Source organism: Prunus mume, linkage group LG5, assembly GCF_029339155.1.
Source record: "Prunus mume cultivar Tortuosa linkage group LG5, ASM2933915v1, whole genome shotgun sequence".
Taxonomy (NCBI): Eukaryota; Viridiplantae; Streptophyta; class Magnoliopsida; order Rosales; family Rosaceae; genus Prunus; species Prunus mume.
Genome location: NC_142702.1, coordinates 4,730,835 through 4,743,256, shown reverse-complemented (window position 1 = coordinate 4,743,256; position 12,422 = coordinate 4,730,835). Strand labels below are relative to the sequence as shown.

Here is a 12,422-nt window from a genome sequence, read left to right as displayed (position 1 = left end):
ATGATTTTAATGAATTACTTTTACAAATATGTCAAATTGTAATTGGCGGAAGAAGGAACATCTCTTTACAGGGAAGGAAAGGAGGCAAGTATCCATTCTACCGTTACCATACTACTTTCCTATAGTTTCTCCCGAAAAAAGAAAACGTGATTTCTTTTGTGTAATTACATGCTTACCCTTCAAAGCGGTAAACCCCTACTCTCTCGGTTGCTTTGTAGGTTCCCTTCTCACAGTCAGCTAACACGAAGAGGCAAGAGACTATCTCACTAGGCATCATCTAATCTGCTCGCTAAACGGCATCGTATAAGGTTCTGTTACAGAGAGCAAGTATGCTGCCCCCAAAAACTAAGAGGTTAGAGCACTTCCACCAGTTAGCCCCTTGCCATGGCAAGGGGAGCTCTAGGCGGATACTATTTACGTGAATAGTGCTGCCCTAGGGCAAAAAAAAAATCGTGTTTCCAGCAATGCAAGGCTTGCCATGGCAAATACTATTCATTTTTTGTTCACAACTTTGTTTACTTAAACAATTAATTTGGATAATATTTTCGGATAAGATTTTTGGGTTCCTATGTGTCAATACTATTCATATCGGATCAGATTTTCGGTTTCAAATTTCAGATAAATTTCAGATAAATTTCAAATTTCAGATACATTTCAAATTTCAAATTTCAAATACATTTCAAAATTCAAATTTCAGATAAATTCAAAATGTCAAATTTCAGATACGTTTCAAAATTCAAATTCCAGATAAATTTCAAATTTTAAATTTCATGTGAATTTCAAATTTCAGATAAGATTTTCACCCTCTAAAATTGCGTCACGTGTCATCTCTATCTGCCTAAATTTTTCTATAAATGCAGAGGCTTAGCTCATACCTCCCACATCATATCTTCTCTACATCTTCATTTCTCATATTTTAGATTTCATTTCTCAGATTTTAGATTTCATTCTCTATTCTCAATGTCAGACGACATGGAAGAGGTTTTGGAGAGGCAAGAGCGAGAAAGGCGAGCAAGATGCGTAGAAGAGCTGCAAGCAAAAGGGCGCAGAGAGAACTAGATGAGCAACTTGGTGTGGCCATTGCTTTGCTGGAGGAAGAAAACCAGAGCCACCGTGGTTCACGAGAAGGCCGGGCACCGAATGTGGACAGACATAGACATTCTCGGGGTAAGAATGTTATGGAAGATTATTTTATCCTACAATCTCTGTACTCTGATGTTCATTTTCGAGCAAGATATAGAATGCAACCCCATCTGTTCAATAAAGTCATGGATGATATTTGCAATTATGATGACTACTTTGTTCAAAAGAAAAATTGTGCTGGAGATTTGGGGCTGCTTCGAGCAAAAGTTCACATGTGATATGAATGTTGGCGTATGGGTCATCTGCTGATCAGGTGGATGAGATTGCCCGGATGGGGAAGTCCACTATTTTGGAGAGCTTGGTGCGATTTTGTGATGCAGTGGAAAATTTGTACACTGTGGACTACTGCGCAGACCTACGCCTGTGGACCTGCAACGGCTTCTACAAAAAGCGAGTCTCGTGGATTTCCTGGAATGATTGGTAGCATTGACTGCATGCACTGGCAATGGAAAAATTGTCCATCTGCTTGGCAAGGGGATTATGGGAATCGGAAAGGGCAGAAAAGCATCATCCTCGAAGCAGTTGCTGGTTTTGATACATGGGTTTGGCACGCCTTCTTTGGAGTTGCCGGCTCTCAAAATGATTTGAACGTCCTGGGTCAATCCCCGGTGTTCAATGATGTTCTGAGAGGTGAAGGCCCAACTATCACATATCAAATTAATAATACCATCTACCAGAACGGGTATTATCTAGCTGATGGTATCTACCCGAGGTGGACAACATTTGTGAAATCAATTCCACTTCCTCGATCCCACAAGGAAAAATTTTTTGTTGCCTATCAAGAGGGTTACAGAAAAGATGTGGAGAGGTGCTTTGGTATCCTTCAAGCCCGGTGGGCAATTATCAGGGGAGCGGCACGTCTATTTGATGAGAAGGTGCTTAGGAGTATAATGATGACTTGTATCATCCTCCACAATATGATTGTGGAAGATGAGTATGATTACGATGCTGCTGAAGATGAGTATGAACCAGATCCAATGAACACCGCCTTAACACAAATTTATGAAAAACCTATGGGGCCAAATGGAGAACCAGTGCAGCATGATCCGTTAGTTAGAGACGATAGTTTCATGCATCGGATGATTGAGCGCTACACGGAGATGCAATCGTCATATATTCATGAACATCGTCAAATGGACTTGATGGAGCATTTGTGGGCTGTGAAAGGCAATGAAGGACAATAAAGTAAAATGAAGATGTGTTTTTAATGTATTATGTTTATGTTGTATTTTTAGTTATGCTTTGTTGTTTTTTTATGCTTTAGTTGTGGTTTGTTTATTTTTTATGCTTTGATTGTGGTTTGTTTATTTTTTATGCTTTGGTTGTGGGTTGCTTTTTATGTATGGAATGTTTTGAATAAAAAGGAATGTTGTTGAATATTTTCTTCATTCACTAAAAGAAAATGAATACAACTCATAAAATAAAATACATGAATTACAACTACTTTTTTAAACAAAACAAAAAATACAATGAAATGAAAGGCAAGCAAACTAACTTAATGGTAGAATGAAATGAAAGGCAAGCAAACTAACTTAATGGTTTTGATCATTTAACCAATCCGTGTTGCTAGGTCCATCGTCACGAAAAAGTATTCGTCTCATAACATCCCTTCGTTCTAACTTCCAAAATTATTTTGTTTCGGGGGACATATGGGTTGTATCCATAGCCATGGTTTCCCGATCATTTTTTTCAATCTTTCCTTGGCGTACATACTGCCTTTCTTTTGCATATTCTACTTCCATTGCCCTATCGTGCTCTTGTTGTTTCATATCCATTTCAATTCTCATGGCTTGCATCTTTGAAAGCTCCTCCAAATATTTAGATGTATTCTTGGTAGAATTACTCCCTCTCTTCGCCTTCGCCGCCTTCCTCCCAATAGGCCTCGGCTCTTTTTCGATAGGTGAGTCTTGACTCATCGGGGAATCCATAGGTGAATCCGATGTCGGTGTCTCATGGAGTGGCATCTCGTTCAACACTATCGTTGGACCCGTTAGAATAATTTGGAATCTCTTACAATTCTTCACCACCTCCCAACATAGGGTATGGTTGAAACTTTTTTTCCCTTGCCCAGTAGCACCAAAAAACATTTGTGCTTGCATAATCTATACAAAAAAAAAAGGTAAGGCAAGAAACTTTAAAAAATATTGGCAATGCAACAAGTATAACAAAAAAATAATGGAAACACAAGAAACTTTAAAAAATATTGGCAATGCAACAAGTATAAATAAAAATAAAAAAGGAAATACAAGAAACTAAAAAAAATATTAGCAATGCAACAAGTATTAAAAAAATTAATGGAAACGCAAGAAACTTTAACCATTTATTAGAAATGCAAAACAAAATATAAATATTGCAAGAAACATTCATATTAATATTGGAAATACAAGAAATATTAACATAATATATAAATTGCAAGAAACATTTAAATAAAATTTAATATGACATAGAAATTAATAAATAAATAAATTACAAATAATTTACCTCATTGCTAAGGTTTTGCTCGCTTCTATGGTTGTTCATCGCTTTTGTCAAGGCATCTCTCCACTTTCCCAACTCTTTATTAAGAATTTTCCACCTACTAGATAATGCTTGATCCGTACGGGTCGAACCAATTACCCTTTCACAAAATTCCTTATGAATTTTTTTCCACATATGACAGAATTTGATCTCATTGCCCATTACGGGACAATGACTAACTTGGAGCCAAGCCTCACACAAGCTAATATCTTCCGTCATGCTCCATGCTCCTCCACCGGTTTCACTAGAAGAACCCATAATATGATAGAGAAAAAAACAACTTGAAAGTGAAAAAAATTTGACTAGAAAGTGAAAAATAGTAGAATGAGAAGAAAATGTATGAAGAGTTGGTGTTAAAAGTGAAGAGTATTGGTTGGTATTTATAGAAAAAAATTCAGTATTTTTTTCGTATTTTTTTAAATTTTTCCTTTTTTCTATTTTTTTTTTTGGGCAAAAATTGCCTGCCGCTGGATTGCTGGAAAAACTAATCGGAGAGCCCAGAGCTTCCACGTGGCATAGAGCCGCTGGGGTTACTTTTTCGATTTTTTTATTCGCAAAAAATGGCTGCCGTTGGATAAGTTTAAAAGCGGATCGGATGGCCCAAAGATGCGACACGTGGAATCATGCCGCATGGTATCAGGCGTCAAATTTTTTAAACCGGCGCGTGTATTGCACACGCCACTTTAAAAAATTTAAACAGAGCGCCGACGTCATCCTCGCCAGGGCTTGCCCAGGTTTGTGGTCCCCACTGTTTGCCCTGGCAGCTTCTTAACGAGGGAGTACTTGTACAGAAAGAACTTAGAAGGCAAACAACGGTTGCGCTATGAGAAGAAGCGCAAGATCAGAGAAGCTCTAGAAAGTGCTCTCTCTTTTGTACTTGTTTTCTTCATTTCTAAGTTGGAGTTTTGTGTTGGGGTCAGTGAATTGCTAACAATTTTAGGACATTTTGGTTTTTTTTTTAAGAGGGGAAACCAATACCCACGGAGCTTCGGAATGAGGAAGCCGCCCTTCGTCAAGATATCTATGGAAGTTCTTTGATATATGATAATTTATATGTGAAAGTTCATGTTTATATATCAAAGTGTCGTGGTAATTTATCATATTCTGGACAGTAGTTTGAAGCTCGAACATGTGATTTTTGTTTTTTCATTTGAGTATGCTGTTAATTCTTCATGATTTTTATTTCTGAATCCTAGTCCCAATGTCACGTATTGATGATGAGTATGTAAACACACAAAGAGACCCCAAAATTTTGCTAACTACCTCCAGGGATCCGAGTGCTTCACTGTTACAATTTGCAAAGGTTGGCCTAGCCTCTTTCTTTTCGCATCATATAATTTAATTCTTCTAGCTGCACTTCTTGGGTTCATTTTGGTGGGTATCATGCAAGGCTGGTTTTGATTATTGATTATTGATTATTGTTCAATGACACTGTTGTTGCAGGAACTGAAACTTGTTTTTCCCAATGCACAACAAATGAATCGCGGTGGCCAGGTTGGTGGACCGTTTTGCCTATCTTTTTCTGCTTAGTTTTTTCCTCTCTTTTTGGTTGTAAGTTGTACTTAAATCTGTAGTTGCTTGATGATGCATTCGGACTGCATGGTTGTTTCCAAGTTTTGTTTTTGGTGTTCTTACCTGGAGATCTGAGATATAAGAGATCAAATTAAATCCAGAAATATGCAGTACAGCCTTTGAATGATAAGGAAAATAGAAAATCTGAAAGAGGATAAAAGATAGAGATAATTTTTTCCCTCTCAAAGAATATTTGACTCGGCAAAAGCTCTGTCATTTAAATCTAACTGCTGACACGAGAAATTAGACGGAGCCCTTCTCCGAACTTATTTGCATATATATATATATATATATATTCTGTGTGATGTTGTTTGACCACTTCTTATGAATCAACCATGCATTGCCCAATATTGAGTTATTGGAAGATGTTTTCTGTGTAGTCACTATGTTAATTATTGTGTGTGATTTTTTTTTTTGTGTTTTCTGTGTAGTCAATATTGAGATAAATATGGTGTGATTTATCTCATTTTTGAGGTGTAACTGCTTTAGTTCTTTTTGATATTGTCGTGTTTTTCTTATTCTTGCAATGTGTTAATCGAAAGAGTTGGTACCTGTTGACAACCTTTCAAATTTAAGGACATATCTGCCTGGCTCTGAAGCTTTGCTTCTTTTCCATAGTAGAGCATACATTTTTTTTTTTTTTCTTCTTTCAAATCCTGCAGGTTATTTCTGAAATCATTGAAACTTGCCGTGCACACGATTTTACAGATGTTGTGTTGGTTCATGAGCATCGTGGTGTACCAGATGGGTTGATTATAAGCCACCTTCCTTTTGGTCCAACAGCTTATTTTCAACTACTCAATGTGGTAAGTAGTGTGATAACCTTTACATTAATGTAAAGGACAAGTATCTTGGTATTTTGACTGATGTAGAACAGCAGAAAAGAAATCCAGACAACAGCAAATTTCTATCTTCAGCAGTAAAACTTGGGAAAAAGTGAGGACGACATACAAATTATAAAAAGTGAGAGGCACACAAGGTCTAAAGTTTTGAATTGGGCCAGAAAGGGTTTAGTTTTATTGCTGTCAGGAGTCAGAGGTTTTTTGGTTACTGGAAACAGATTTTGAGAAAGTGATTCGGTTTTCAAATTTGTGCTTTTCAAGGTAGATTATTCTTATACAAAGTCTGGTTGATGACAGAACATGATATAGTTTTAAACAAAATAACAAAATAAAAAAACAGATAGCTTCCTAGTGCAAAGAAACATAGAAGGAAGAGTTGATAGTGATGATTGTAGAATGCCAATCATGACGAACATTGAAATTAAATCATATATTATGAACTAATTAAGTTTAACATTGCTTTTTTTTTCTTTTTCTGACTTGCTTTTGTGAATTTGTCATGCCAGTACTGGATCTATGCTTTGACTTATTAGTATGGGCATTCAGCTAATAGTATTTCACTTGTAGGTTACAAGACATGACATTAAAGATAAGAAAATCGTGGGAACGATGCCTCAGGTATATCCACATTTGATTCTCAACAATTTCAGGACTAAGGTATCATATCTCAATTAAATATTTCAACGTCTTGTTTGCTCTCATTGCTCCGTATATCATGCCAAGATATATTAGACCCAATTGATCTAATAAAAAATATGACTCCTGAGACATGATTGACAGAATGGTTTAAAGATCAGGATTATTAATTATAACTATTTTCCAAATAAACAGCTCCAGTTATTTATGACTTACCTACCATCTAAGAAAATCATGGAGGAGTTTAACTGTTGGAATCCACCATGGTATCCCACTTGGTTGCTTTGCATGTTATAATTATTCTTAGTTTTTCTGATTCCTGTACTCCTGCTACCCATCTTTATCTTATGTAAAAGTTTATCACTCCATATTTTTTGAGTTTCCCTTCTTAATTACTGGCTTATTCAGTATTTTATTATACATAGTATTCTTTTCTTGATTGTTAATAGTTGGGTGAGAGGACAGCAAATATTTTAAAGCATCTCTTTCCAGTGTCAAAGCCAGACACGAAACGCATAATCACTTTTGCCAATCAGTCTGACTACATTTCATTCAGGTTGGTTGTTGTCACATATCTGTAGCCATATTTTTAGGCTTTGACTCCTAAGACTTGTAGGAAAGCTAAAAGACTCGTTAACTTTGAAAGGGCATGTTATTGTTATTGTTATTATTATTTATTGACCAACTCTTACGTTACTGTGGACATTTGTGTTTAGAAAAATAAGGTTTATTGTTAGATTGTGGCTGATGGGCTTTGCTTGTGCTTCCAAAGAGGATACATCTTTTCTAATCTAGCTGTAGTTATTGCATCTTTGAGTCTTTTGCACCAAATTTCTAGGGGGCATTACCACTCTGCAAGTCAAACCCAGATCAGTGTATAATAATAGTCATATATTCCGATTTACTTTTAGTTGCACGTTGTTCAGCTCATTACACATATCCAGCCTTTTCTGGTGCTGGGATTTGCTTGTGAGAAATTTGGGACTGAGGCTCATGTAGTTAATGTATGTTGACAAACAAGTTGGAGGTGTTATGTATGGTAGTATCTGGAGTCTTGGAGAATGGATTTAAGATTTTTATTGTAGGGATTCATTTTTGTAAAGTATATTCCTGAGAAGATTCAAATTGAGCTTGAGTTCAAGATAAAGCTTGGGTTCAGTTGAGCTTATGAAGCTAGTTGAACCGAGTCCAGCTTGAGTTAGACTTACTTTGCCTGAGTCAAGTTCGGGTCACAAGGTTCCCAACTCAACCTCAAACAAGCCACAGAGTTTGGCTTCCGGGTAGTTTGCAATCTTCTATGTGTATTAACAGCTGTATAATATGGTGAGAAAAGACCCATTGCAGAGCGACATAGTGGCTGCCTCCATGTTGGAGATGCTGCCAACCATGACAGTGGCAGCCATTATCTAGAACTGACAAAAAAAAAAGTAATTAGGGGAGGTACTTTGGTAATATTGGTGGTTGAGTTGTGTGACCAGGTTTTTTTCAATTTTGTGGGTGGGTAGGAATTTTGATTTTCAATAGGCATTGCTCTTATGAGTGGAGAAAAAAAGTTTTGACCTTTGAAGTGCGCTAAGCATTCTAACCTTAGATGGATGATTGGTTTGGATTTTGTACATGGATGTGATCTACTGCTCTCCTAGCACATTTGCGATAAGTTCTATTATGTGCAGTATTGGTACATAGAGGGCTGTTCTTGAATAATAATCAGTACACTCTTTTTCTCTTTCTATTTTTTCAGTTTTTCAGTTTTTCTTTTTCTTTTCACTTTTTTCCTATCAGGGATTTAAGCATTTCTTCAGTTAGCTGCTCTAGCAATTTTATTCATTATATTTCTTATACAGTGAGATTTATCCTCTAAGTGTACTTGCTTTCATTTCCCATTAACAATTTGAAGAACATACAGGCATCATACCTATGAGAAGCACGGAGGCCCAAAATCCGTTGAGCTGAAGGAGATTGGTCCTCGGTTTGAATTGAGGTCAGTACTTCGCCCTTCATTTTATCTTCATTCTGAGAAATTTGTGCTTGTTGCAGTGATATCACTTGCTTCATTGCATTCACATGTGGACGCGGTTGATGTTCTCTGGATAACAGTTCAAAAATCATGTTTAATTACTTGATATATTTTTTGTGTCAATGACGAGTAGACTGTTAATATTTCATACTTGTTTACACTTTCTTTGCTTTGGTGTTGTAGATTAAGTTAGGAACAGTGGATCAGAATGAAGCCTAGACTGAATGGGTCTTCAGACCATACATGAACACAGCCAAAAAACAGAAGTTTATGGGGGGATGATAAATTAGAATTTTCAGTTACAATTTTGGGAACTAGTCCTTTGTATGATTCAACCAGCTGACCTCTTTTCGGTTGATTGATACAAGCGACTATTTTCCCGATTTCTCTGAAATTTAGGGTCTGTTTAGTAAAGTTTTTGCTTTTCTCAAAATTTATTCTTCTAAATTAAAGAAAGAGATGAGAGCAGTGAAGTAGAAACAACACTTGGTTTTTTTTTTTAAACTAAAAACTGTAAACAGTTATCAATAGTTTTTTTGTTTTAATTTTATCTGCATTCACTCTTTTCTTCACCTCTTAACAATCTTGTTGCATTTCTTATTTCTTTGATTAACACGAAAGCTATGAAATTATGTGACGGGCTGTAAATGTTTTACAATAAGACTACTTTTCATTTTCGTAAGTAATATTTGCTTTCAATTCGTTACCAAATGTATTTTGACAGTTTGTTACCGATACACCGTTCGGCTCCCAGAGGGACATAATGGAAACTGGACTCCGGCAAACTCTGTAAGAGGAAGCGTGCATTGTCCAGGATACTGCCCTCCACATAAAAATGCTCCATATCAGTACCAATGGCATTGGCAATACCGGCAAAGAATCACCCTTAAAAAACACACCCCTGCAATTGAAGTCTCACAGAAAACCGTATCCCCTCCAAAGCAGCTATAGCCTGTGTGTCGGCAGCCTCCACCACGGTGCGCCATCGACAAAAAAAAACCCATCCAGTTAACTTTTAGAAAACCACTGTGCCACTGATGAGAGATGTTATTTGGATCCACGTGAACTATTTTTTTGTTGAGAAAAAGCGACAGTAATCTATATATATATAACAAAAGGCAGAGAATAGTAAAACATTCAAAATATCAGAAAATGCTCTTAGTTAATTCAAACATTAAGAATTAAAATTATTAATTAAATGAGGATAATATGGTAAATTTATATTTTTATATTTAAAAAATTAAAATTAAAAACAAAATCAAATAATATGTCCTACTTTTATAGAATATAACTATTTATGTTATCTTTTCTTAATTCTAAAAATAAAATAAAAATGAAAAATGAAAACCAATTGGCACATGCGTGAGGGGCTAGTTAGTGAGGAAACATGATAAAGTACAAAGCATTCATAATGCCGAATATTCAATTATCCACATTAACTTTGAAACACACGCAATTAGTAGAATTGTAATTAATTTATTGCATATATGTAGAAAGTACAAGATACAATTTGATTAAGGCTAAAGCCGTCCTCATTATTGAAACTGAAAGAAATTGTCTACTTCAACTAAGAACAAAGCTTGGATATTTGACTAGCCTCAGGACCAACTTCATGGTGGCCTATTAACATCATTACATGTGGAATTTATTTTATTCCGACTAAATTTGTTGAACACACAACAAATACACACTAATGCTCCTCTAGCATATATCAGCCCTAACACAGAATCATGACGAAGAAGACTTGGAAGAAAGTAAGGACGCAACGCAGCCACGGAAAGAAGAAGAGAAGTCTTGGAAATAGCTGTGAATGGATTACCTCTGCTGGTGGATGCATCCAAAATAGCCATTGCCTTGGCAGCCTGCTCGCTCACGCGCTTACCTGTTTTGCAATAACTTGCAAAGTTTTCGCAGTTGTTATTGAACAAATTGAATTCACCTTGAAAATCTCAGTGGCAAGACGTACAGTTTTGTCACTTGGATAGCAACTCTCGGTACTGCAAGTGCCCTTCTGTTTGAGATTGAAGCGGCCGAGAGAGACATTGTATTCAAAGCAAAGAAGGCCGTGGCCTTTCAAGAAGCAATCAACGCAGGTTTTCAGCACTCCCCGTTTTGTGTTTGGGTCGTGTCCGCAGCTTCTGCATCGTGGCTCTGTCGAACTAGTAGTTACTGGTTCATCTGCTGCAGTGTAATGAATCACCCAACCTTCCCCAACATATATACCTGCGTGCATGCATGCAATATTATTATCATAAAATATATAGTAAATGTGGCTTTTCCATAAAATTTTTCTTACATGTAACCCATCGCCTTATTTTCTCTAGCTATAAATAAAACCCGATAACTAGAATCCAACTCAGCAATTACTTAATTAAACTTAAAATCTTATTTATTTTCTTGAGATAACGATATCACGGATCTGATCACTAACGCATCAACTTATCATTCAGAAAACAAATACATATATACTCACCATGGTGGGAGTATGTATGCCCTTTTCTGTAAGAACAGATGTGATCTCCTGGCTGGAGCTCCTCCCCAGAAGTCCTGTTTGACAAGAGTCTCATCATCTCTATCTCTCTCTCTCTCTCAAAACGTTAATTCAGCAGCATTCGATCGAATTCTTCTCTTTGAATGTATGCATGGGATTCATCATACCCTGCCTCTAGTTCACATATATATACTTAGTATTGAATATCATGCGGCACTCATTGTGAAGTTTGTTTGCTTGTTTTATTTTTATAAAAAAAAAAAGAAATTGCATGCCAACCTCTTTGAAGTTTCTTACAGCTTGACACAATCATTTTCTTAATAATTAAATTCATTTTTGTTTGCTTTTGTGTTTTGTTGGGATCTTTGTTTTGTCCATGTTGTTACTGATTTGGCTAATTTCATTGATCCTTATGTTTTAATAATCCTTCAACTATCTTTGTTGTTATTCAATTAAATCGCCACCATGCTCTTGAGTTTCTAATTAATTAAGTTGGTGGATCAATTGGCCAAGTTCATTGCATTTTAAATTGCTTAATTAGTGAGAAATAGTCAACGAGCCAGTACTATTGGACAAGAGTCTCACTTGGTTGAAATATTCAACTAAATAATAATAAAAACATCTAATAAAGTTGCTTTCTTTCAATATTTTGCAAGATGTTTGAAGATTAAGGCCCCGTTTAGGATTGCTTTTTTTTTGCCAAAACTTGCTTCATTTTAAAGTTAATCAGTTTAAGGTCTTTGATAAAAATTAAATAGACTATGTTTCTTATATCATCATCTCTTTGCCCTCCTTGTGGAAGTCTTTTCCCTAAGTTTATTGCAACTTGTTTTATCTGATTTCTTTTATTTGGGTTCAGTTTTGAGTTACGTCGTTACTTATGATATTAATTAAAATATTTAAATACTAATTCTTCATGACATAAATAATAGGCTTAAGTGCTACAGTGCCCCCTGAAACATTAGTCAATTCCTACTAAACCTCCTTAAAGTAAGTGACCCACTTTGCTCCATTTACAGATGTTTTGTGTCTCACTTTGCCCATCACCATCAAGTTTGTTAAAAAAGCTGATGTGGCACCAATAGGACCCATTGTTTTGCTAAACTAAAGGCCTGTTTGGGAGTGCTTTTGGAAGGCCAAAAGCATTTCTGACAATGTTTGGTAGAAACGTTTAGAAGAGCTTCTGGTCATAGAAGCGCTTCTG

At 36.1% G+C, this 12,422-nt stretch overlaps 1 protein-coding gene and 1 pseudogene across 1 annotated transcript; one reads left to right on the top strand and one right to left on the bottom strand.

The window, feature by feature from the left end:
- The first annotated feature begins 241 nt into the window (after nucleotides 1-241).
- On the top strand, nucleotides 242-9,299 carry LOC103330613 (uncharacterized). The gene is made up of 10 exons (XM_089051458.1): nucleotides 242-356; nucleotides 4,432-4,519; nucleotides 4,624-4,749; nucleotides 4,857-4,963; nucleotides 5,104-5,154; nucleotides 5,895-6,038; nucleotides 6,642-6,731; nucleotides 7,160-7,266; nucleotides 8,617-8,691; nucleotides 8,911-9,299. Exons 1-10 carry the CDS (start codon nucleotides 330-332, stop codon nucleotides 8,918-8,920), a joined length of 825 nt encoding a protein of 274 aa, XP_088907584.1. The 5' UTR covers nucleotides 242-329; the 3' UTR covers nucleotides 8,921-9,299.
- Nucleotides 9,300-10,337: 1,038 nt separating this feature from the next.
- On the bottom strand, nucleotides 10,338-11,294 carry LOC148916700 (protein LEAD-SENSITIVE 1-like; annotated as a pseudogene).
- Nucleotides 11,295-12,422: the final 1,128 nt, after the last annotated feature.